The sequence below is a fragment of the Tyto alba genome, unplaced genomic scaffold (assembly GCF_018691265.1).
Source record: "Tyto alba isolate M040663 unplaced genomic scaffold, T.alba_DEE_v4.0 Super-Scaffold_21, whole genome shotgun sequence".
Classification (NCBI taxonomy): Eukaryota; Metazoa; Chordata; class Aves; order Strigiformes; family Tytonidae; genus Tyto; species Tyto alba.
In genome coordinates, this window is record NW_024881295.1 from 11,936,813 (window position 1) to 11,964,318 (window position 27,506).

Below are 27,506 nucleotides of genomic sequence, written 5' to 3' on the forward strand. Positions count from 1 at the left end.
TTGAGAATATAAAATGCTTTCATGGTATAGTCTCTTACATCGAGGTTACAGGAATAATTTCGAATATTCAGTTAATCACACCTGCCTTTTTCTCTTATCCCATCTCCCTCTCACACTGGTAGACAGAAGGTAAACTTACAAATTGCCATGAATTTCAATGTTTGATTTGCCAATGAAACTGCCATATTTTGCCAATTCATTCCATTCAGTACTTTCTTAGAAACAGGGACTAAATATGGGATTAAGATAAAATTCTTCCAGCTCTCTAGGCTGTTATTTCAGTTAGGATATAGAGTTAATTTCAACAGCAAGCAGAAAGGCCAACAGAATCCAATGGGAAAAAAGGACTAAATTGTATTCCTAAATTGTAGTTCCTATTCATGTGTGTTCAGCAAATAAAACATTTAATATCAAACCTGGGGACTTGATATCACAATGACATAAAAATTTAAGAATTCTTGGAAACAAGTACTGATACCATGGATTTTATAAATTTTGGAGTCAGATGGTTTCCCTGGGGAATCACTGGCTGGTGCTAAAGCCCTGCATTTTAGAAGTAATTCTTCACGTTGGGAAAAATAAATCAAGAATATTATACAAGCCAAATAGAATTTCTAAAATACTAGCACAATTTCTGTGCTTTTAGAGACACCAACTATATCTTAAGCTCCTAGTTAAAAAGAAGATAAAGCAACACTTTCTTTATGCAATAAATCATCTCAGCCAGACTGTCCCCTGGCTGTTTTTCTAGCATCTTTCTTCTACCTTGGCTAAAAGCTCCTGCTATTTGCTGAAGACAATTAGCTTTATTTGCAAATCCTAAAGTTTCATATAATGGGACAATCAGTTTCTCTACTACAGCTTAGAAAACTTATTTGCTAAAAGCCTGCAACTATTTGAAGGATGTTACCCACCTGAAGAGAAACAGAGAACTACTTGTCACCAAGCTAAAACTGATGAGAGTTGCCACAGATCTCAAATGTCACATTATAGATGAGTTCCTGATGGCATGAGAAACCTACTGGCAGGCTGCTGGGAAATCATCCCTTAGTGTATCATGGAAGAATCATGGCAAATTATTTTCACAGCACTAAGAACTTGCCATTGCTCAGCAGCATTTCTACTACAATCCTGACGCAGTGATACCACTGCTGCCACTCTGTAGTAACAAGCTTCATTCAGAAATATTGATGTGCCCAGTAGAGACATCAGCAATACTAAGCTATATTAGCGTGCCCTCCACCTGTGCGTGCAGCTTGCATGGTCTCCTTAAGGAAAGACACTTTCTCCTAGCTACCAACAACCACTGAAACATTAACACATATTGAGCTTTGCTTCGCTCTTTCTTCAAAATAGGCCACTCAGCTGTAAGCATGTCATGGCTTTGGCTGGGGTTGAGTTAATTTTCTTCCTAATAGCTGGTATAGTGTTGTGTTTTGGATTTTAGTATGAACCTCGTGAAGTTTATCAAGGACAAGTGCAAAGCACTGCATGTGGGTCAGGGCGATCCCAAGCACAAATACAGGCTGGGTGAAGAGTCAATTGAGAGCATCCCTGAGGAGGACTTGGGGGTATTAGTGGATGAAAAAATGACTACGAGCCAGCAATGTGCACTTGTAGCCCAGAAAGCCAACCATGTCCTGGGCTGCAACAAGAGCAGTGTGGCCAGCAGATAGAGGGAGAGGATTCTCCCCCTCTACTCCACTCTTGTGAGACCCCACCTGCAGTGCTGTGCCCAGCTCTGGGGCTCCCAGTATAAGAAGGACATGGACCTGCTCGAGTGGGTGCAGAGGAGGCCACGAAGATGATCAGGGGGCTGGAGCACCTCCCCTGTGAGGACAGGCTGAGAGAGTTGGGGTTGTTCAGAGTGGAGAAGAGAAGGCTCTGGGGAGACCTTATAGTGGCCTGCAGGAAAGGTGGGGAGGGACTCTGTCAGGGGGTGTAGGGATAGGATGAGAGGTAATGGTTTGAAACTGTAACAGGGTAGATTTAGACTAGCTATTAGGAAGAGATTCTTTACTGTGAGGGTGGTGAGGCACTGGGACAGGGTGCCCAGAGAAGCTGTGGCTGCCCCCTCCCTGGAAGGGTTCAAGGCCAGGTTGGATGGGGCTGGGGGAAGGGGTCCCTGCCCGTGGCAGGGGGGTTGGAACTGGATGGTCTTTAAGGTCCTTTTCGAACCCAAACCATTCTATGATATGATTCTAGGATATGAAAATAATGTTAATAACACACTGATGTTTTCAGTTGTTGTTAAGTAGTTTTTATACCAAGTCAAGGATTTTTCAGCCTCTCATGCCCTGCCAGCAAGAAGGCTGGAGGGGCACAAGAAATTGAGAGGGGCTGGCCCAGCTACTATTAGTAATATTCAAGAGAGTTTGTGCAATGCCTGTGTGGATGCAGAATACCACAGAAACCACTCAATCTTCTCTGTGCTGTAACTGATTTTCCTCTTGGCAAGTGAAGATGAGGGAATAGATTTGATTGTAAATCACCTGCAGCATATGCATACCCTGCTAGGGGACATAATCAAGTGATATGAAGGCACTGCGGTCTAATAATATTATTACTCACCAATCTTTTTTGATTCAACACATGACAAAAAAAGCAAAGCTTTCTATTGCTGTTGATGAAAAGCTAGAGTGAATAAATCCAGCTGAAATCAAGATAAAAATCAGAATGACCTTATCTAAATCAATGCCCAGTCCACAAATGCTAAATACTGTTATGACAACAACAGAATTGGCCTCTACCTTGGCATCCTGATCTAAAACTGGCTACAGCTATGTACTTCCATGGAAATGACATGGAGATGATCTACCAAATGTTAACTGCCACAGTTTCAGCTTAGGAGGTTCAGACTGGACATCAGAAAAAAAATGTTTTAAGTACTGCATTCAACAAAGCCACAGCTGACCTGGTCTGGTGCTGATGAGAGTCCCACTTTCAGTGGGAGGATGGACTAGACGGCCTACGGTTCTAAGACACAAAATACTTGGAGATGCCTTATTACTGCTTCAAGACAGTTTATATAAAAGCAGCTCATCACAGCATTAAGACATTGGTAAATTTCTGTAATAAGTTTTTCCCCATACAACTTAACATGAACATAAATGAAATGTTCTATTTGGTCAATCAAAATTTAAAATGTGGTCTAATATAAAATTTAAAATGGAAATACAGGGCATTCCTCTAACACCTCTCCCAACCCCAAAACCACAGAAGAATCAATAGCTGCAAGATGACAAAAAAACTCACTGAGTGCCCATATGCTTTGGCAGGCAAATAATTTATTGATGTCAGTAGAAAATGACAAATTGAGAACAAGTTGGAGAGGAAGAGATGTGAAAATGTATAAAGCCATGTAAACTGCTTTGTACTTGTTAGCCTTGTACATAATGTGGCAACTGTAATGCATATACATCCTCATTCCAAAAACATTTCAGTGTTCCCTTGATCCATATGCTCCAAGCATGTCAGAAACTCTACCTACTGCTCATATAAAATGAAAAAACAAGAGAAGGGCTATGTATTTCCTAAACTCTTCAAGGAGTGGAACTTTCACCGTGTCACTCTAATGTTGTGCCAATGTGATACAGTCAATTAGTTCAGATTTTAAAAAGATGCTTCAAAAAAATTACGACTATTCTGCATTTTATATGTTTTTAATCTTTGCATTGGAGGGGAAGAAAGAAAATTCGGTGAAGAAACAATTTTCTTCTTAAAAAAAGAGGGTTGGAGAAGTGTTTATTCTTTATCTCTCTCAGCAACTTTTTCACATATAAAATAGTTTTCCATAATAAAGCTTAAAACTGTTTAATGCCTCAAAATTGATTGGTCCCTCTCTCAATTCCTAGAGTAAGGAATCTTATATCCCATTATATTTGGCACAAATTATAGACGCAACTGAGTTTCATTAGTATAAACATAGTAAAGAATCACAGTAATGTAGTTTCATTAATGTAAACATGGGAAATGCAAAAATTGGTCAGGTTTTCCTTTGAAAGACTGTTTTGAAAATAGGCATATCTTTCTCCACAGAAAAAAGGAGTTTTTCCAACTCTTTCTAACATACACCATATAACAAGAAATGCTGTATACTGCAATAACATCTAACCTACATCTTAACTGCACAGAATACTCCTATAATACTACCATATTTATAACTGTAATGCTTCCAGGTTAAGATATAGACTTGTTCTTTATTTTTAATGCTATTGTATTATTTGTCAAGAATGTGAAACAAGGCAGAGAACTGGAATCAGGACAGTATGTTTTTCATAGAGCCAACCATGTTCACAGTCATTTAATGCAAAGGTTACATGTTTTAAAACATGCAAATAAAGGTCCTATTATAAAGAACAACTACATTTGTGTCAAGAGGCCTCCAAGAACAAGATCAACGTCTGTAAAACTTCCATTGTCAATCTCTCAATTTGAAACACAAATGTCTGCATTGGAAATAAATTTTCAGTTTCTTCATACTCCATCCAGAAGTAAAATACATTACAGCTTTAGATTCTGTGGAAAAAAACTGTCATAGATTTTGGTTGTTTATTTGTAGGTTATACCTATATTGTGGAAATAACCTTTATGTTCTAATTTGTAGAATACCTATCACAATGTCAGCTAGTTCACAGTTTGGGGTCTAAAACATAACGATGCAAGAAACAAATACTAAACCGTACATCATTACAGAAAAATCACTATATCCAGCATCTCACACAGCTAGACATGAGCTAGCTTCAAACTGGAAGCCATGCAAACATATTAGTGCAGCACTGTATTCAGTCTAGCAAGTCCAAGATCTCAATGGGGATTACTAGTTTGAGCACAGCACTGCACTAACCTGCCTATATAGCTTCCAGTCTGACATGGGCTCACATCCCACTGGCTCAGAGCCTGGGAAGGTTGGGTCTGTCTGCAGAAGACTGCAGGAACACTGGCAGTTATTTAGAGTAACACGAATAGCCATTCAGATAGAGAAGCTCCATGTAAACATTTTTTCATTCCATTACTACAAGTCTTCATATTAGCAAGTCAATCGAAATCCACTTGTAAACCACAGCTGCTCTGTTTGGCATAGGAGACTAGCCAGTATTCCCTAGAAGGTCTGCACCATTTTGATACACTAAGTAGGCCGTTAAAAATTAAAACAAAAGAACTGAACTTTGCACCATTAAGATGCCTAACTAATTCTACATAGCTTCAGATCATTGAAACACAGAGAAGAATAATAGGAGTAGGTAATACCTTCATAAAGTGTTCCATGTGTCAGTATCCCAAAGAGAAAATGTATTCCATGACAAAAGGTTACATAAAAACTAAAATCATCTTTCTGGACATGGATTGATAACATGAGGGAAATAAAAGGCAGTTATAGATGCCTTTAGTTTCTTAAGACTGTGTATTATGAATTCAAAGTCAGAGCTAATACACACATTAAAAGAAACCAAATTAGACTTAGGTATGGAAATAGACTGCCACATTATCCAAACAACATTCATTCTGTCTTGTGACAGTGCAATAAGCAGCATGAATGTATTAAGGAAATTACCAGATTTCAAATCATAAACAGTAAGTGCTGTAGACAAAACTGTCTGCTATTTCATGGTATTGCTGAGTGCAAAAAAAAACATGTAAGAGCAAAACCAGATTTGTGCATTTCTTGATTCCACATTCCAAAACACATTCAGTGGTACAGAGGATGAACTGCACTTTCCAACACTGGTTTCATACTCCCATCCTAGAGACCCAATGATGACAATAGGCAAAACCTACAAGTGGGACTTCTTAGCTTATGGACAGAAACCACAGCAAGTTAATTAAATAAATATGTGCACACAACAGTTTGGGGAGGGAGGAAGATCTTACTCTCGTAGAAGGAGCTGGGTAGATAAATCCTGGAGATTTGACATTTTCTACAATACAGGAAACTCTAGCATAATTATTATTTCCTTCGATGTTTCTTATCTGTTCCCAGATCACTGGTCACATATCAACTCTGAATGTAATACATTAAGTATCTTGTAAATCACAGAGGTGTCAGGATGGGATTTTCAACTAAAAAAATTAGTCAAATTAAGGTAGTTCAGTAGTGGTTAAAATGAACAAGATGCCAGTTCTGACCTACTGACTTAAAAGAAGCCCATGAGACTCGAAAACAGCGAGCAGCTAGCAGAAGAGCTCACTGCTTGCTAGAAGCTGTACATAGCATTCATTCCTTCCCTCCCAGCATATAGGGATTCTCCAAGTATGTCTTTCCAAGTCAGGCAGAAATTGTAGTAAAATTCAAAGCAGCTCACTCCACCTAAAAAGCACAGCACTGCATTCTAAAAAGAAATGTCTTCAGAGGGCTAATTCAGCATTCAAGTGTTGGGCATCATCCACTTTAAACAATATGTTTTATGTAAGCATAAAACAAAACCATACCCTGTTTTCTACATTCCCACAATCTTGGATTACTTAGGTTACTGGCACAAAATTGCAGCTTTCTTCAGCACAGTCAGCCCCATGGGTCAACTTGATTCCTTTGAAATATTATTAGCTATAGTTTCTGAAATTGTAACCGTCACTGTCTTCCACAGAAATGGTTGTGAAGTTCCCTAAAATGAACTCGGGCCATTTTATTTGTCATTGTCTGGTGTTATTTTTTCCTTCATTTATAAAGTTTTTCTTTTTAATTTGACAATGAAGTTAAAAAGACTGCAAATAATTATTATAATGCATGACACTGCAATCAGTACCTGTATTCCCATCATAACTTTCACACACACCACACGGTACAATATTTTCTAAAAAAACTGTACCCCCTTCCGGCAACGGTAGCTAATTTTCAGAAACAGAGCCATAAGGCAGGAATGGAATTATGAATTAGACTACAGCCTGAGCCAGCTGTTTTTTCTAGTATTATTCCCTTTAAGACCATCTGTCCCACCTGCTAATATATTTTTCCCCTCACACAGACTCTCCACTACAATAATTTGACATTCTGGTTGACATACAAGTATCGATAGAAGGGAAACTGGATTAAATCCAGCTTTGTGTCACCCAATATCTGGAGCTTTGGTAAGGCTGCTGCTTGACTGCTGATATATTTAAATCTGTCTTAAGTCTGCTTTAGTTTGTGCCCAGTTCACCTACAACCCAAACACAAACAGAGTTTGTTGTCACTCTGTTGATCTTCCTTCTGGACTACCTCAGTGAATGGAAGGAAAAAGTACAATGCAGTTACACAAGACTCTCTGTAAAACAGTTGCTTTTTAAATACACTGGCATATTCTACTGAATTAATCTACTGAGGTCTATCTTGTCTATTTATTAAAAGTGAATTCACAAAACAAGTCTGTGCTCCATACTTGTGAATTCTTGGGGTTTCAAAACTGTTTGCATGCCAGTTTTTGTCAACGTTTTCCAAATCAGACCTTCTGGCTAAAAAGTACATCCTAAATCTTCCTTCTTGGGCAGAACTGCCAGAGAGACACAATGCAAAGAAATGAGGAAGAGAACTGGGAAGGGCTGACAATGAGGAAAAAGAAATTAAATGGCATGTTGCTACATGGCAAAATTCTGTAGTCATGGACTCTCGGGAATTCTTTGCTGCTTTCAATGAGACCAGTATCAGAATAAATCTTATCAAAGAGTCCAACACATTTTCTGCACCATTTACTTTCCAAATCTGGTTAAAACCTGACAACAAAAAGGGAAGTAACTACTTAAGCATAATTCAGAAGACTGCACAGCAGCGACACTGCCCAAAAAATCAGGAAGAACATGACAGTTACAAAGTGTATCACTATAATTTCATCTCATGTACTGCTGACAGTAGTCAGCAATAACAGGAAGGGAACTGCTGAAAAAGCACAAGTGAGGTCACCTTTTTCTGGGTACTATATTTTTAAACATCTGGAAAATATAGATGAGGCTTTTTAAAGATTGTGAAGCAGGGAAAGAGAGGGAGAAAGAATTACAGATGTGTGACATAAGGAATAAAGGCAAAAGACATATAAAAGAGAGGCAGAAGAAAAATGGAATGAAGACAGAAGGTAGAATTCAAAGGAGCACATGCTGATGGGATATTTCCAACAGAAAATTAAAGGTTGATGTCTGTGTCCATACAGTGTTTAAAATGAGCTCTTAGTTACTAGCATTGCATTCAGGAAGGAGGCAGAGAGTGATATCTTAACTGAGCTCAGTTCTAAGCATAAGATTAAAATAAAAAGAAAGGGATTCAATTTCATGTCAGTTCCTGGCAGCTGCTCAGTATTCCTTATTATCATAGCCCTGTTTGCTTGTTGAGTGCTGATAATGTGACAGAGCCGTGGCGTGCTTTGGGGACCTCCTGGGATCCTTAGCTCTGCCACTTTGAGACCAGATGGAAAAATCTACTTTTGAATACCATTCATAATGCCAAAGTTTCACAAATAATATGAAAATAATGTGAAATAATGTGAATGTTACATAGACTTTATTTGGAAAAAAATGTAATAGGGGAAATCAATCTTCATTTCTATTGCTTTTGAAACAGATAAAAGTTAAAAATAAAATCACCTATCCCATTTTAATTTTTGCTTAATGACTACTAACCTTTTAGCTAGTACCTGAAACTTTATTAAAGTTCTTCTTGGAACATACTTAATTTCTACATTGAAAATATTTTCAGCAAATGCAACTTACAGAATTATTTACATAATTATCATGTTCAGGCATGTCAGTAGCTATGAATGCCTGCACAACAATCACTACCACATTACAGATGCTGTCTGGCAGCATCTACTGAAATGCTTCAGACACTCATCTTCTAACAGACAACGTACCTTGAAAGATTCGATCACGTGCTTTGCTGTTTCTCCTGAACATCCTCCAGCCGTGCACTCATTCTGACAGCCCTAGAAGAAATAAAATCAGAGGAAATCAAATTCAATGCACATTGCAGAAAAGTTGATACGCATTCAGTTAATTTTTCTAAGGGACAGATTGTACTGGATGATCACTCAAGACTTTGACATCAGTAAATATATTAGCAAGAAGTTTTTGGAAGTTTCTTAGCACAACTTTCCACCTTGTAAGTTTTACTTCAGTTGCATCATTTTGCACAACTGTATTTCAGGGCTTTATAGGAGAGACAGCATCTTAGATTAGATTATCACTCTCAAGTGCAGAAGTATATGGACAACATCACAAGTCTTTCATTCAAAACTGAATAAATCAACCATTTTTACACAGTTCCATCAGATCCTCGTTTCTCTACTAAAGTATCCACCTAACAGATTTGCTTTTGCCTTTTCTCAGAGAAGCATGACTAGGCAGAATGGAAGAAAAAGGGAAGTAATTGCTTTTGTTAAATCCTTCATTACTTGAAGGCAGTGATAAGGAATACCTATATAAATATCAGAGAATTTTGAAATATCTACTATGTTGAACTTAAGGGTTCTGCCACTGACCATGCTAGGAAGGAACTGAAAGAAAGGGAGTGATAGTTCTAGGCATCCTTCCATTTAGCAACAGAGGGGTAACACAGACAGGTGCAAGCCATCTCCTTAAAAGTAAGATCCCCAGTTTCCACAGCATCAGTGTAGCATCTTTGTGGACCCTCCTGTACTAGCTAAACCCTCCTTGCCAGTGACCAGTAAATACATATTACACCCAGCAAAATAGAGTGAAAGAGACAAGTACAGCCCTGAGAGCATTTCTTGTTTCCAAGCAGCCTTTAAGAGAGTTCTAAAGGTGAACTGGGAGCTGAGGTTTGAGAGAAGAAGGAAGGTGCCAGGAGCAAGACTGTCTGGGGCATGGGCCGTGAAGGGGATGGCTAGGAGGATGGCTTAAGGGAAGAACAACTGGCAAGAGGGAGGGGATGGCAGAAGGGAGGTCCTTCTGCTGAGATGAGGTCAGGGATGGTTGGTCATGGGGAAACCATCAGGCTGGTCAGAAGGGCTGCCTAAAGTGGTGAAGGAAAGACGGAGGCACTAAGGGATGTTGTTGCCAAAGCTGACAGGGAAGGGACTTTCAACCCTACAAGGGGAGAGCCCTAGCAGGAGCCTGCACTGGCTGCTCACCACTCAGTGGCTGCTTCTCACTCTGCCACCCCTCAGCCTTGCTGCATCCTGGCTGGGAAGTCCCAGCCCAGATGGGAAAGCCCCAAGGTCAAAGGTATAATCCCTGAAGGAAAGAGGTGCACAGGAAACCCTTCACGGCCAGTCTGTGAGATCACTGCCCCAAGCTCTTGGACCAGGGAGCAGCCCTTACCCTACAAGGAGGGCCACGCGTGGGGTGGCTGGCAGTGCCTGGGAGGTGAGAGCCACCGCAGTCCTGCGCCAGCCACCAAGCCGCGGGGCCAGGACTGGGGCTGCGTAGTATGACACACACAAGGCAAGTAAGACGATTTTTTTCCCTTTTTGCAGATCTTGGGGCTATGGTGCATGAGGAAAAACAAAACAAAAGCAAAGCAGTATCTTCAGTGGGCCTTTAACAGATAGCAGGATTGCTACCCAGGACAGAAAAAGCAAACGCCCAGCTACAGCAGATCTCACTTCCTCTCCCCTCCCCCCAACACCCCAGGGAGTCCATAACATCCCTCCCGCCTTTTCTCACCATCAGCTTTAACCCTTCTGTTCCTCTTTTCTTCTAACCCTCTACAGCAGACATGATAACAGCTACAGGCTCCTCCCTAGGAACTAAAGGAGGATCTGCCGAGAGAAATCACAAATCTCTTTACAATGTACCAATATGCTTTACCTTAAAACCTTATTCAAAATATGTTTTATTTGCCTTAAAGCTTAGGGTTTTTCACTCCAGAAAGACAAGTCTTTTTCGTAGCATGTTCAATGGCATTCAGTGCCAGATCCTAGCAGGACTACAGTGTTACCCAAACTGAGGGACAGTCTGAACTAAGCATTATATAATAGGTCCTTGCTTTCCCTGTAATTCTTCAAATACTTCCAAATTCAGTGGCAAAATCCCAGAAGGCATTAATGACACCATCAGTTTATAACATTCATTCATTTTTATTCATTCTGCAGATGAATTAAGCCAACTGATTATTCTTGGCCCTGCAGTGCATTAGGATGGAGAGCGTGCTGGTTACCAGCTAAAGGGATGGTAGCTGCCAGCTGGGGACCAAGAATTTCTCAAACATCTTCAGCTTCATTGCTGTTTTTTGTCTAATATCTAGTATGCAAAGTTGGATTTTCTAATCATAATTACTGGTGGCAGCAAATGCTGACAATACTCAACAATTATGCTTCAGTTTCTTCCCATTTCTGCTTTATGAAGTTGCCCTAAAGCAAGTGTTGGCATCAACGCAGAGAAGACCCAAGCTCGATACAGTCTAATATTCTCTTTCGTGATCTTTAAAAAGATACAAAACTTGTATGTGAATTTCATGTGTGGACCACCTACAGGAACAGCCTGCAGGGACTCAATTGTGTTGCCCTTCAGTTCAAGGTTCCCACTGAACTCAGTGAAGTCAACAGCTCATTTTTTGGAAACGTGCCACGGGGCCAATCCTGTTCTCCATGAAGACATTATATTTTACAAATTTAACTCATATTTAAAGCAAGTAGCTAACTGCCTTTGTTAACCGCACTGAGATTAAATTGAGTTAATCCCTCAGCATTAGAAAGACATACCACAATTACTTTCTAATTGATGGAGTCATATTTTAATGGCTCCCTGGCTTTTAAATCTGAAACATGTTGTTAAATGCAATAGGGAAAATTACTCCCTGGTTTAGTGCCAACATTGCCAAGGGAGATATGCCAAGCATAAATTTGCCCTTTGTGTTTAATAGCATGGTAGATTTAAAACTGCATCCATTAAAATACTGATGTTATCCTAAAGATACACTTGAGCCACTGGGTCAGTGTCTCCTCAAAAGTCACTCAAGTCTGTGTCAAGTTGCTATGCAATTACACAAGCATGACAGTATTTCTCATACTGTGATGTAGAGCTAACAACATTTTCTTTATGGTATATGTAATTACTTTTTCTAAGTTGGAAACAGGACACAGTTTTCCTTCAAAAATATTGAAATTGCATATTGATTTTATCATTACAGTAAAGCATGTATGAGGAAAAAAGTGTAAAGCATTACACTACATTGTTAAAAAATAGGTTTTATATGTCATTGTATCACTAACACTACTGAAATACAGACCTGTTGATGAGTAATTCTGTCTTTACTTTTATAGAAGATTTCAATGCTACAACAATAATAATAATAATAGTAAATCCTTTAGCATTTACACAAGTAATCACAATATAATCAGTTGGATAATAGTGCTCCCTCACATTAGTATTTACTTCCAATCTAACTCTTACATAAAGAAGAGGTAAGCCTTAGGAGGGTTAGTCTCCTCCTAACACGTGAAGGATGATTGTGTGTGTAACACTTATCAGGACTTTTGGAAATTTTATATTTAATAGCTGTCACATGCACTTCTGCTAGAGGTTTCCCAGACTCCTGTGTTTGATCCTCAGACTGCATTAGACATATGTGTTTTCAACATCTTTCAGCATCAGGTTGCCCTTGGCTTTCCGTGCTGCCTTTGGCACACCTTCTCTGACTGCTCTTCTGTTACAGGCATGAGACCCTGGTAGCCAAAGTACTGACCTGCAAGAGGACCCATTCAACTTCACTATTACCATTTCACCATGCCTCTAGTTATGCTCATCTTTCAGGGCATCCTCCTGCATCTCACAGCTTCAAAACAGAGACTCTACCTCTTTTATGCAGTTAGATCCCTCATCCTTCAGCTGAATGGACACTCTGCTACAAAAATAAGCCCATCTCCTCCCTAAACTCCCTGGACTGCCTAGACTACATAAATCCACCTTAATTTTTCCTGTGTCCTCACACTTGGTGGCTTTTGAGATCCAGTGGTAGCACCAATGCCTTTGTTCTCATTTGGGATTATCTGTTCTATAGACTGTGATTCTACCAGGTCTTTTGTCAAACTGCTGTTCTTAGGCTTTAGCTACCCCATTATCCCATAGGCTCATCCTCAGCTACAAAACAGAAACTGAAGATTATCAGAAGCTTCACTGCTGTAAACATAAACTGCAAACTGCATTTCTTTAACCTACGGTGTATGATATTTTTTTTAAATGGCACCTGTTGTCAAAAAAAATTTACAGTTACCTCTATATGCCATGTACTTTATCACCATTTTTCAAAGAAATCTAATTCTCTAATCAGTTCTGTGCTTACTTTATTTTTCCCTGTTGTTTAATAACCCTTCTCATCACTGGGGAACAGAAAACTTTCCTTTGTGGTAGGTAGGAGTAAAGAAATAAATTGCAAATTCTACAGAGTTCACACTTTCAGCTAGGAAATCATACTGGCTGCTTTTCAAAACAACTCAAGATCTTCAGTTTCACAAAATCCTTAGTCATCTTTTTTGTTTCACCAGTGCGTGCTTATCCAAATCAGCCCACAGACAGGTCTGATGTCTCCATTCTGTGATTTTCATCAACACTAGAAGTGCCTGGTTAGAGTACTACCAGTGACAGGGAACATCTGAAAACCCAGTTTCATGCCCACAAAAGAATTGTGGATGGTGCTTTGTTGGCAGGCGTTGGGTATTCATAGAGGACGAGAACCTAAAGAAGCAAATAAGCCACAGATACACAGCTACAGCTGCATATAGTTCCCTCTACTGAGGCAGGCCCATCTCCTCCTATGCAGAGAAACTTAAACCCAAGACTATATTGTTGTAGCAGTCATCAGACCCCAGCAAAAATGGAATGGGAGTTTCCTCTCAGTCAGAAGTCATATGAAAAACAGTTTTCAATGAAGAAAGTCCTTTCTGAGACATTTCTCCAAGCTAAAACAGTGTCTTACTGCTTCTTCCCTGTGCTTGCTTCTGGCTGCTGTCTAAGAAATATCTCATCCTCAAATTTACAGTTGAAGAATTAGAATGCTTATCAGTTTCCAGGAATCTAGCAGATCAATAAATTCACTATGTCTTATACTACGGTACTACCTACAGGTGAGCCAAATCGGGTATGTGATGACAGGTATTTCGACATCCAAAGCCATACAAATCATAGTTGCCTTTTTGCTCTAGGTATAAAATAAATAGAGTCCAACATGCACGAATGACACATATTCTGTGTATTGCTACAGTCATATAAAACACTTCCATGACTTCAAAACAGCTTTCATCTGCCCCTAGGAAATGTTAATACAATTTGGCAGCCATGTCACTTAAAAGATGAATTTGCAGGAAAAACAAACAAACACACAAAAAACCAAACCAGTAATGATGTTCATAGCATAAAATAAAAAAAAATAAAGTAAAAAAAAAAAAAAAATCCACCCAGTGTCAGACAGAGAAATTTTGAATATTGCTGTAAGGCCAAGTCATATCATACTATTTTAATATCAACTAAAAAGATATTTATTTACTTAATGACATTTACGAAAGTCTTCCAGAGCTCAGGAAGCTCATTTATGGAATCTAACAGCCAAGCATGTTTACCTCAGCTGTCATGGGAGTAGTTACATGATCCAAAAAATATTTTAATATTGTCTTTATATTCTATGTATGTGAACGTGAACATACATATATGTATATGTTACCATGCAAGTGTCATCAACTACCTTCACTTGGCTGGGTCATTTACATGGTAGCATGACACTCCTTATCCACATAACTTCTTTTAAATCTACTCTTTTCAGAATCGACACAGAAGGAGCAAGAAGACTAATTCTTAAATAGTATTTCTAACTACTTCTCAAGCCAAATAGAGATTTTTGAGGTATCTCTGTTTGTTAGGTTGGAGCACTCTCCATGTATTGGCCTGCCTGTCTTCAATAATGAATTCAAAGAACATGTATAGAACAAATCCCAGAAAAGTTCCAATGATGCACCTCAATGTATGCACAGATCAGCACTGGGGAGAAAAAAAAAGAAAAAAAAGGAAAAAAAAAAAAGGTCACTGGCATACACAGTTTCAGTGCTTAGCATTTTACTTACTTCTTCAAGGTTTCTCATTTGTGTTGATTTCTGCACTTTCAATACATTTCTCTAAGACTACTCTTACCTAACGTGTATCTGCCCTGATGCCTTGTCAGCTGGGCATTATCACCTTACTGTGGCAGCTAGTTCAACCTTGAGCTGGCACTAATGTTGGTTAAACAGTGAGGCAGTGTAGTAACAGTATACAATAAAGAAAAATACAAGGCAACTAGCATAGAAGAAAAAGAAGGCTTCCCTGTTATTTAACAGTAATTTTGCATCAGAATTAAAGTATCGGGGTTTAGAACATACGAGAGTTTCTTTATCTAAGAAAGCTGCATTGCATAAAATAAGGTTGAATTTAAATAATTATTAAATTAGTCCAAAAGACTGTGCAGGCACTTATCTTTTGGCCTGAGCAGTTTATTTGTTGTAATTTAAACCAGGTTAAGTAATTTGAACAAAACTGAAATATGCTCCTCTTAAAACACGTATCACTGTTTTTATTATGTTTAAATAAAAGACAATTCAGATTATATGATCATAACTTATTGGTTAGAAAAACATTAAAACAGAGAACATAAAGAAATGGAAATATTCAGCTAGTCCATCCAAGATTCATATTTAGTAACATTTATAGCTATGTCACAGCTCTTAAAAGCAGACTGAGTTGGTTTCATGAAATTAAATAAATGCAGGAAAATGTTGCCAAAGACACTGAAGTCAGCACTCAGGTGAGAAACTTCTCTAGGAAGTAATGCCAATTTTTTGACCCAGTGCTTAAATTAACATTTGAATGAGATCAGTAATGCCTAACCTGTTGTACAAGAAGTCATGTATCAGTTCACCTGAAAGTGAGACTAGGCAAGGTGAAGGATAACTACTTCTGAAATCCAAAAAGAACATGTGCTTGACAAACTGGATTATCAAGAAGGTTAAAGGAAAAAAAAAAAGAGTTCACCAGAAATAGAAAACAGATTAATTTGTTGTAACTAACTCTAAGGAGACCTTGACCAGGATCTGTTCAACTTCAGGCTAAAATTAATTTGCCAGATATTTCAGAAAATTTACAACATGAGCTGGGAACTACACACATACAACATGAAGTCTAAAGTGTGATTCTTCCGAGTTGAAAAATACTGAAAATCTACCACCAGCCGCATGCAATACAGGACATAAAGCAACTATATAGCTCTGCATGGTGTCCCTTTAAACAATAGTTATTTCTGTCTTAATACATTTCCTGCACAATCATACAATCCTCCTTCCTATTTTTCTTTACAGAAATAGGCAAGTACTCTAAAGAAATCCTCTCCGCAAATGACCTCCAAATGCAGTGTGCTTTAACCTTGATTTCTAAGCCCACTGCTCATACTGTTCTTCTTTGTTTTCCTTCCTATGACCGTCCTGTTGCTCTGTCACTCCCCAGTGCCATTTCCTCTGTCTTTACCCTTTTGCTCAGTTAACCAACTCTTCCCTTCTGATTGAGGAAAACAGCCTCGTACTATTAGGGGAATAGGCAGATGACCTAATGGAGCTCTTCCATCTCTAACTCCTATGAACAGTGTCTCTAAGTGCCTCTTTTGTTAGTTTGCTTATCCGCTCTAGCATTAATTAGGTTTTTAACAAGTGCATTGTTTGCTAGAATGGCATAAAGAAAGACATGTTAAAGTGACCAGCTGGATGTAGTTGACCTATAAATTCATCTGCCTTTTCTAACTAGATAGTTTTCTAACTAGTGTCTCATGGCTATGCAATATGGTTCTTAATCAAAAAAAAAAAAAAAAATGAAAATGAAAATTCTGAAAGTCACCATGGTTCTACTGTGTTTAGGCCCAGTTCTCTTTGATATGAGATCTTTTACATCAAACTGGGAACAAGAAAGGGTATAAATGCTATTACATACTCTCCTCTACTGCTGTAAAAGGTCTTGTTGTTAACCACAAGGAAGCTTGTGTTCATTACATTGTCTCTAACATTTCTTTTTCCTCATGTATTCTATAATGCCAGGCACTAAATTAGCATTTTAAGGTTTTATAGTAAAGCTAACCAGAACTATGGGATGCAGTTTTAACTGCGTTGTTATACCAGCAAAGATGAGCCTAAGCACAATAAAAATTATTTTGATTAGTTTCTTCAGGGATTCAGTTATACTGGCTATATTTTATATCTCAATATAGCTGTTAAGGTGAAGTACAGATCTGATTTAAAGATGCATAAAATATAGCTTACAATTTATTTGTGCAAGTCTCTGATGGTGGAAACTACACACAGATCCTGCAGCTGATGACCAAGGCAAGTGGCTAGATGCAATTACCAAATGATAATGTGAATAATATGAACGCATACCCAGCAGAAACAAATAAAATCATTGTCTGAAGAGCTACTGACGGTTTTAAACTGGAAGCAGACAATTTAGTGTGGGAGACCAAAGCTTCTGCAGTTTGCAAATAAATCACTGTAGACTCCTAGGGGGGAAAAAAACAAAACAAAACAAAACAAAAAAAAACCCAACCAAACCCACAGCAGACAGTGGCGGATTCCAAAATGAGAACTGACATGCATAAAGAAAAGAGCTAGCAGACAAAAACCTGTATTTAAGGACATACTCCTATTTGCAAGCTCCTTCATAACTACAGTGGAGCCAGAAGAAACACAGGGTCAGGCCAGAATCACTGGCCTGTATAAAGGGTCATTTGTAGCTATTCTCAGAGCGCTTAGACCGTGTCCCATTTAAGTCCATTTTGCACTAGAATAAAAGTTTACATAAGACACTGAGCAATGATGAATCACACATTGAAAACAAAAGCTCTGGGGGGAAAAAAAAAGCTTTTGGAGGAGAAAGAAGTTACTTTTTTTCACTGCAAGTCCTGTATAGAGTCCCACTAGAGATAATAAAACAGTAACTTACACAGCTGGCTCTTGAATAACACCAAGTACAATAAAACATTATGCAACTATGTGTGTGGTTGCTGATCTGTAAAGGACAGACATATGCTGGCTTGATATCACATCTAGCCCTGATAACTTTGCATGGCCTATTTAATTCATCACTGAGTATCAAATGCCACTGGTGCAAAAGCATAAGAAGAATGACTTTCTGTATTGCATTAGTGCAGTTATTGCCTGTTCCCTGCTTCCCAAGCAGTTTGTTTAGCTGTTAAGTGTCCAGCAGATGAAGCTGATAAAGCATGGCAGCAGCTATCTAACCCGAAGATCTGAATGGGCTCAATACTGCAGGTACACTCTGGCTGGCTTAGCCAGAGGAGTGCTCCTTATAAAGGTGCTTCTCTACTGTGTTGGTCTTTCCAAGCGGGTGAGTATAGTCCCTGTTTTTTGCTTGCAGGCAGAACTATACAATGACAGATATGTGTTCTGCCAGGACATTTGGCCACAATCCTGCAGAAGGACCCAGACTTGAGCTTCTGTGGATTGAGTGATCTAGTAGGTCTCTTTAAATGAGTGATGCAAGCTGGGGTAGGAAAATAAAAAAAGCAGAGACAGCAAGCTTTGTCTAGAGGTGTGGCAAATACTGTGCTTTCTCCTGAATTCTGATGGTGGGCTGGTCTGTATGGTGCTTGCAGTTATTTTACTGTTTGTTCCAGATAAAGAACTGAGACCTTCATTATTTATAGGCTTTGAATGACTCTTCTCACTGCATTACCCAAAAGCCTTGAAAGTTGATACTGGCTCTACAGTCACAACATCTAAGTGAAGGAAGGTAGAAATATCTCTCTCTTTTACAGACAGGAAATTTAGGCATGGATTGTCCCATGGGCATACCTCACAGTGGTTGGCAGTTGCTTCAGAGAATTCATTGGGAGGCACACAGGTGCCAGAACAGGGCATGCACAGCTCCCCAGGAAGTAAATCTATAGACCCTCTTCCTTATAGGGACATACCTATCAGATCCATTACAGTTCTTGTCAAGGAAGAAGCATAGATGATTGATGTCGTTTTGGCTGTGCACTCTAATCACAGCTATGTCCTGTGCAAGTTTCTTGCATAACAGCACGCAGGTGATGGCTGCAGAAGACCTGCCTGTACTAGCTCCAGTGGGTTTTAAACCTGGCATAATTGGTTTGAAGTAATGGGAGATCTCTCCCTGGCTTTTACCAAAGCCTGGGTAATATCCTTGTGATGTGTCTATTGCTGTGCGTTCAAACACTGCCTTAATTCAATACAACTGAACACGATTCAACAAAGTAGAAAGGAAGTTGAAGCTTTCCTCTTGATGTAAAGGGCACTAGGAACAGAGCTAACCCGCAGGGAAAATCCTCAGAACCTGTTTGAAGACAGCACCTACAATGATGTTCGTGTTCTCGTTCAAATCAACAACAGAGATATTTGCATGATAGACATCCAGCTAAGAACATGCTAGGAACTTCTCTTGCTTTATAGTCTTTATGAGTTTCAAACGGTGTAATGAAAGGTAGTAAACATAATCTACCACACCAAGGAAATGTAAATAATCTCATGGAAGCTTACTAACAAGTCAAGAAAAGCAGAGCACAACTACAGTGTCACTGTAGAGTGTCACACAGTACTCCTTTGAATGTGGAAAAACACCAAGATAACATCCACAAGAAACTCTTTTCTTGATGATGTCTGCTCAAAAGAGGTAAAATATTTTAAACTAGTGGCAAAGCCAGAAACTCCACCTACTCAGTATATATTCAACTGTATATATTCAACTCCAAGACAGGGAAAAAAATCATGCATTACAACACTCCAAAAATTTTAGAGTTGCATTAAAGTTACCCTGTGTGTCCTTTCTAAACACCTTATGAGCAAGCCCTTCATCTGAAATGTCCTATCATTTGTTGACAGTGCCCAGAGCAAACTGGATTCTGCTCAGGGAATTTGAGAGCAAAATAGCACTCAGCACATTAAAAGTGGCCTTGAAAAAGTATGGTCATAGATGAGGTATTTGTGGAGGTGTCAGCATTAAGCATGCATTAAACACACAGAGCAAACAAAGGCCCTTTGCCAAAATTACAGCATGGTAAAAGGTCATCACAAATCAAGAGTGATACAGTCTCTATTAGAAAAATTATAACTTTGAAATGCTAAGAAATGGTGCTAGTAATGAAAGTAATAAACAGGCCTATGACAAGTAAGGTAGGCTTGTCCTCTTAAACTTCAACATCTGCATCAATGATCAACCAGCCCTGCTCAGCTTAGTAAATCTAAATTGACAAATTACTTATTTATAACACTCCTATGAACCAAGAGTTTTGCCCAGCTTCAACACACATGAATATCAATGTTCTTGACTATAGTGTCTCTGTCACTTCTGAATTTATGAAGTTAATCTTAAGCATCTTGAAATAGTTTAGAATTGTATCATTTGTCCACTGTTGAAATCTGGTTCACCTGGAAATGGCAGGACAGAACATTAATTTTATATGTAAGTTGCAATAAATATTTTGCCCAACTGACATGATAAAACATTGCTGGCTACAGCAAAACCACTTAGAAGAAGATCCAAAAGGAAACAATTGTAAATGCAGCATTTTCAGCTCAATCGAGAACCAGAAAGAAATGCTGATGTTACTGAACATCTATCTCCAGGTGTCAACAAGAGAGTCAACCTGCAAATGCCAAATATCATCTCTGAAAAGGTGTTGAAAGGCAAAGGATAATATTAAAAAATTAAGCTATTCAAATGGTACAGACACTTGTCAACATGAAAAAAAGCATAGACTACAGAACACGTCTTTGTATTCTATAAAGCACTGTGTAGTACCGAGGACGAAGCCTGGGCCATGGACCAGGCCAGAGCACAGGATCAGTTTTAGAAAAAAGCACAGCTGTGTTAGAAGGATATAGACAGAACCAAAACTGAGCTGAACGAGATACAGTCAAACAACCCAATGGACTTCCTTTATCATTACAGAAACAAAACACTTCCTGACATGGGAAACTTTGTTTCATTTGTCTTCCAAACTGCACTTCTGTTTCTAAAGAAAATTAATCCAGTTTAAGGCAGAGTCTGCAACTGAGTTTCCATGCACATATTAATAGGTTACAGCATATCTAAACATACTTGCTTAAAAAACTCATGATGGAGAAGTGACTCAAATATATGAGCATGTGAATACATGAATTTATTTTATATTCTGTGTGCATACATGTACATATGCAGCTGTACAGCAGTGACAAAAATTGTCGTTGTGTTGCTGCTGTATGCTATAATACCTTGTGCTACAACTACTGCTTCATGTTGTGCAAGGAGTAAACTTGGCTCACATTACACTTTTATACTGGTATACAACTATTGATTTTTTATAGCTTTCACCCCCTGCACTTCAGGCAATACTTTCTAGCAATTAAGAAGGGTTTTTCCAAGTTTGTAAGCAGGCACTGCCATAGTATAGGTCAGGATTCAGAAGGACTTACAGTTTTGACTTTCAACACTAGCACTGACTGTGACCTTGATCATTGGATGATCTTAATAAATCTTGATGTTCTGTTCTCAAAAACTGTCATGGTACTGCTGAATGTTTTGAAACTATAGATTCTATTTTTAAAAAGACTTATGCATTTATTCATCCAGGATCAAAAACGTAATCTCTCTACCTGTTTTCTAAAATTGTAAAATCAGGGAAATAAAAGTTGCATCATGCATCTCATAAGAAACTTACTTAAAAACTAGCCTGCTAAATATGTTGAGGATACTGCAAGTGTTAAACTTTGCTATAAAGTTTTCTTCTCCATATTGTTTTCATTAAGAATTTTCTTTCTTTACTGGACAGTGAGAAACTCCACGCATCAACACAAATTATACTACTACTGATTTTAAGTGAACTTTATGAGATTTTTTTTAATGAATGCATGATGATATGCAGATAAAACTTTGTGAACTAATACTTTTGTTGTAAGAGGACAATATGCAATTTTGTATGGTATATTTATATATTATATTTAAGATACAGTAATTTAAAGTTCACATTCCAGAAAATCAATGAGGGTCTCTTTTTTTTTTTTTTTTTTTCCCCAGTCCTTCATAGTTTTGCCAGTGTTTTATTTTCCACATATCAAAGGAAAAATTACACAATTTAGAAAATTTAACATCAAATATTACAGAACTGAAAACTACTAGAAGGAACCTTTTCAAAAGTTGTAAGAATTCTAACAGTACACTGAACTTTACTTGCATTTAAAAGAAATAAAAAGACCTTGTGAATTAATTTCAAAACCAACAAGAATCTGTTATTAAAAAACAACCACAAAAAAACACCAAACAAACAAAAAAATCCCACAAAACAAAACCCAGACAACAGTATTATAAAAATCACAACCTTAAGAAAAAGATGTTTGAATCCCTGAGATATCCTCTTAAGTTTCTCTTGACATTGGTAACTTCCCTAGGAGTTTTGGCATACCTCGTCCCTTTCCATGGCCAGTGCCTACTGGTATAATGATCCTTGTTTAAAGAATTGTTCTTAAAATACACGGTTTAAAAAAAAAAAAAAAAAAGTAGAGCAAACCCAGGAATTATTCTGATTATGAGAAAAAGTAGTGGCTTGGTTCTCCAATGCAGATAGGGAAGAAAAGTACAGTACTTCGAAGGAAGGTATGGAGACTGTAAAAAGGAGGTACAGTCACACTGATGGAGTATTGATAAATCTTACCATGGATACTAATGATGTAGCTAAAGGAACAAAGCTTCCAAGGGAAAAAACAAACAAACAAACAAAACAAACAAAGAAAAAACACCACCGAATCCCCAACAAAAAAACTCCAAATGGTCCAAATAAATTAGCATTCTTGTGAAGAAACTTGCACCAACACTACTGTTCAACCTCTTCTGTTAAGCACTTGAAATTCCTCAAGATAATAAAGAAGAACAAAATATTACTACTATACTGACATGTTAAAGAAATTAACTTCTACAAAGAAATCTGCCTATACTGGTAACTTTAAAGGCAATCTTTGCACAGAGTTCTTTGTACTGTTAAAAGCCTAGCAAGCAAAGCTCTAGACAAACATGTACTGATCCACACTAATGTGTCAAAAACTAAGACTGGATTAAAAAAAAAAATCTTAATTCATAAGCTTTTTTCCAGGACCATAGGAAAATCCAGGCTGGTAGGGAGCTCAGGAGGTCTCTAATCCAAAATCCTGCTCAAAGCAGAGTCAGTACTGAGCTCAGACCAGGTTTCTCAAGGCTTTATCCAGTTGGGTCTTGACAGCTCCCAAGGATGGAAGCTGCACAGCCTCCCTTGGCAACACATTCCACTGCCTGACTGCCCTTGTGGGGAGAATTTTTTCCTTATATCCAGTTTGAACTTCATTTCAATTTATGCCGTCATCTCTTGTCCTCCTACCATACACCATTGCTGAGCCTGGCCCCATCTCCTTGATTTTCCTCTAGATTTTGAAAGGCTGCTATTATGTCAGCCCAAAGCCTCCTCTTCTGTGGACTCAGAAAACCCAGTTCCCTCTGCCTCTTCATGTCAAAGTTTTAAAAAAGTTAATTCTCAGTAAAGGTAATGCAGATGCAAGCATTTATTACAGAAGTGGCAACCCCTAAGACAATATAAATAAAATTAAACAAGTGGACATGACTTGTGTGGCACTGATCTCTCTGAATGATAGTAGAAATTAATCAGAACTTTGTGGAATTAGATCCTATTCATACAACAGGAAAAGCAATATATTTTCTGTGTTTACTAAGAGTGTTTTTATATTGTGTGAAATTGTTTTAATATTGTGTGAAATGCTCTAATAGACAAAGTGAATTGGGAATAGCTGTGTACCTACTGAGAAGTCATATGCTGCACTTCATTAATTCATCAGGTGTACTCTAAAATAAAACTTGGAACAAACTGCAGACCTCAGAGAATGAAAGTAAATGAGTAACTGTTAGAAGGGTATTATGTCATTAGTTTGTAAAACCAGTAATAAACTATGGGCCAAGATGCACAAAAAACAGATGGGTAAAACTTCTTGATCATTTTAAAGATAGTTTCAATTACTTAGTTCATGTTAACTCTTTTGGATTATTTGATATACACAGAAAAGGGCAACATTAGGCCTTTACATAAGCATAACACTGGATTTTCCACTGCAATAGCATATGGTAATATTTGCTAAACTGCCCTTCTAAAACAGGTGCTCTATTTTATGAGGTAACATTACCTGTCTCTTTAATGTGTAAAGTCATAAAATAATGAAATTGTTTCCAAGGTAAATGGGACCACCCATTGACTTCATCTTATGTAAGAATTGGAGGTATCAAATTGCAAGGATGTAAGTGACTATGAATAACAAATTTGGGTCACATACTGCTTTGATTTATGCCCAAGTATCACTGAAATTCAGACATTCAAGATGAAGGTTGTGCATTTAACCTCTACATTACAGCCATCATGGCAGTTGGATAGCCACAATTTATTATCAAAAGCCACAATCAGTATTGAGTGGCTTGAGCTCAGAGAAGTCTCTGATGAGCTTATCTCACATGGTGGAGTACATATCACTGTAGTGACATGAAGATGCCAGCCCTCATGTACATGGCCTAAGAAGGTTAATTGCACAAATTTTCCTGGCAGAATTTACCTCTTAGCTCCTTCATTCTAACACTGAAGGTCCTGTCTTCAAACCTACTAATGATCTGCAGTTGGCTACAAACTCAGCTATGATTATTCATTTAAGAAAATGGCATAATATAAGGAAGTAATGAAACTAATGTCCGTTCTGATTCTTTAGCACACCCACACCAAATAATTTTTTTTAAAATGGCTGAACAAATTCAGAGTAACTGAGTGCTTACACAGTTAATGAGCTGATTTACCTCCTTTCCTAATATTGCTTCTGCAGGGATAAATTTATCACCAATTAATTCCATTTGAATTATTTTCATCTATCAAATTAAATCAATGATATGGCCTATGGACTGGTTCAGCAAGGTATCAACTGGGTTAAAGCTACCTACTGATTTTGAAATCTTTTTTTTTACCTATGACTTTGCAGCATATTTCAATACTCAGTGTCTATGGGAAGAATCAGAATATCCACTGGATCACACAATGTTAGGAGTACTATAGGCCTGTCAGTAACAATCAGTGCAATAGGTGGACGAGGCAGGACTGCAGAAACCAGAGGCATAATTCATTTCTTATGCATAACATTTCTTTAAACGGGCCAGAAGGAGAAGGTTGAGGTTGAGCTAGAAATGGTTCAAGGAGAAAGGGAGGGTTGTGACTAAAAGCAGGAAATGATGAAGGGAGAGATGAAGGGATAAGGAGCTGTAATAATGCTGTTGTTTATTGATACCTTTATAAATTTAATGGGTTTTGCATAAGTATTACAACAATCAAATGGTAATTTTCTGCACCTTTGATACATGCTCTACAAATACATAGTGACAGCCATAACCCTGAAGAGCTTACAGTCTGAACAGATGAGGCAAATAAAGGGTAAAGGGCTCACACAGAGCTGACTTGCCCAAGGCTAGACCACTTGCAAGTGACAGAAGTATACTTTTACTGCTGTAGCTACTGCTTCATGCTGTCTTCTCTACAGTAAAAATACAAAGTTAGGTTTTGTGCAGGTGAGAAGAACCAAATGAGATGCCAGTGCTGTTTTGAACAAACAGGCAGGTAGGTCTCCAGCTTGCCTGCTATTTGTTTTTGGCATGGGCATGCCAGAACATTACTGCCAGGTGCTGGATAACACCCTGGAGACCGGGGTCATGCCCTCTTTCCTAGACACACAACAGGTACATCAAAAGTGGCATAAAACACAACAGTCTGTCTCACTCCTTGACATGCTCGCATTCTGTCCCTAAGTATTTTGGCTGGGAGCAGCTGCCTGTGTAGCTTCTGCCCTGAGCAGTTTCTCATCAGTTTTCTGCCGTGGCTGCTCTGCCGCTCTCCAATTGTGAAAAGTGCAAATGGGACTAACGAGAGCCTCCTGAGGCTCCTCCAGAGCACTCACCCATTCCAGCCCTGCCATCACCAGTAGCACCTGCACCACTGCTCGACCCACCCAGGAGAGAGCAATGTTGATGAGACCAAGGATGGGGTAAGAGTAACACTTGTCATCATCAGCAGAGGGGAGCTGGGGAGGCACTTGCTAGTCACATACCTGTTGTGCCCATATTCCATCTGTTACAGTTACCCAAGAAGAGCAAATAACACAGTCTTGTTTTTCCTCAGCTGTTAACTTTGGCATTAGGCTTCAGCTGTGAAGTTCACAGTCAGCCCAGCGTGGACCTTTCTCAAAACACAAGAATTATTCTTAGTGCAGCTGTTCTACAGGGTATAAAGTTGCAGTGGTGTTCTCTCAATTTATTTGAAAAGCACCTATGCTATCTCCATGCCCTTTGTCTTGACAATGAAGACTTCTTTTTAATCCCCAGATCAGCCTCACTAAGCAGAAGAACATAAACATTTATAAAGGGAGAGATCCTACAGATGCTCATCTTTCACATTAGTCTTCACTACCAATGACTCCTCTTCCATTGAAGTTATTTCTGAAATTACTCAAAGCAGCTAAATACATGTGACTGGGCTTTACCCATAGGCTATTTTAGCACAATGGCAGACATAAGACCTATAATAAACTCACAGGCATAAAAAGGCATGAAGCCTGCCAGGAGACCATACCCTTTGCAGTTATTTGTTTGGGGCTTTTTGGTTGTTTTCTGTTTGGTTTGGGTTTGGGTTTTTTTGTTTGTTTGGTTTTTTGTTTGTTTTGTTTGTTTTTTTTTTTTTTTTCTTTTATAATCATTTAGAGTCCCGCATTATAAATAAACTGTAAAAAATCCCCCCTGCCCGCGTTGAGGAAATTATACACCTTCCCTTCCTCCCCTTCTCCCCCTGACTCATTATGTCTCTTCCACACATGCTGCCTGCAATGAAAGAGCGCGGAACGAGGTAGAATCGCACACATGCTACTTCTGAATCTCAAAGGAGAAATCTCTTGCGGACAGAAATCTCCTTCGCAAAGCATAAATAACAAATCAGAGCATTAAAATCTGTAAACCCGAATCGGTAAACTACCGCTTTCCTTGTCTGCCGAGGAAAAGCCCCCCTGCTACTCCGCATCCCCCGAAGGATGGGCGAATGGATTTGGGCAGGAAACCCGCTCCGCTTACCTTCATCATGCTGGCAAACGGCGGGCAACCCCTTTGCCGCGGCGCAGCGGGCTCTCGGCGGGCCGCCGCTCGGTGTCGGGCAGCGCTTAGCGCTGGAGCCCCGCGGGTCCCCGAGCCCCGGGCGGCAGCGACGCCGCGCTGGGCGGGCTCAGGGCCGGCCGATCCGCCTGCGGGCGCTGCCGGGGCTGCGGCTGCTGCCGGGGCTGCCGGGGCTGCCGCCGCCTCTTGCGGGCTCCGATTGCATCAGCGGGGGAGGGCGGCGCGCACGGCGGCCGCCGCTGGGGAAAGCGGCGAGGGGCTGCGGGCGCCCCGCCTCGCTCCGCCCGGCGGGCACGCACACCGCCCGCGGGGCCGGGGCCGGGGCCGGGGCCGGGGCCGGGGCCGGGGGGAGCTCACCCACCTACCCGCAGGGGCAGCCGTAGCCAGTGGCTCGTCCCTAA

General features: G+C 39.3%; 1 protein-coding gene across 2 annotated transcripts in view; it reads right to left on the reverse strand.

The window, feature by feature from the left end:
* BCAT1 (branched chain amino acid transaminase 1) overlaps window positions 1-27,506 on the reverse strand; it is a 66,179-nt gene extending 38,673 nt beyond the window's left edge. For both annotated transcript variants that reach the window (XM_009971420.3, XM_032986229.2), the window contains exons 1-2: window positions 27,067-27,506; window positions 8,814-8,885 (exon numbers count right to left, since the gene is read on the reverse strand). In XM_009971420.3, the coding sequence (XP_009969722.2) occupies window positions 8,814-8,885; window positions 27,067-27,075 (81 nt within the window). In that variant the 5' untranslated portion in view covers window positions 27,076-27,506. The remainder of the gene's footprint in view (window positions 1-8,813; window positions 8,886-27,066) is intronic.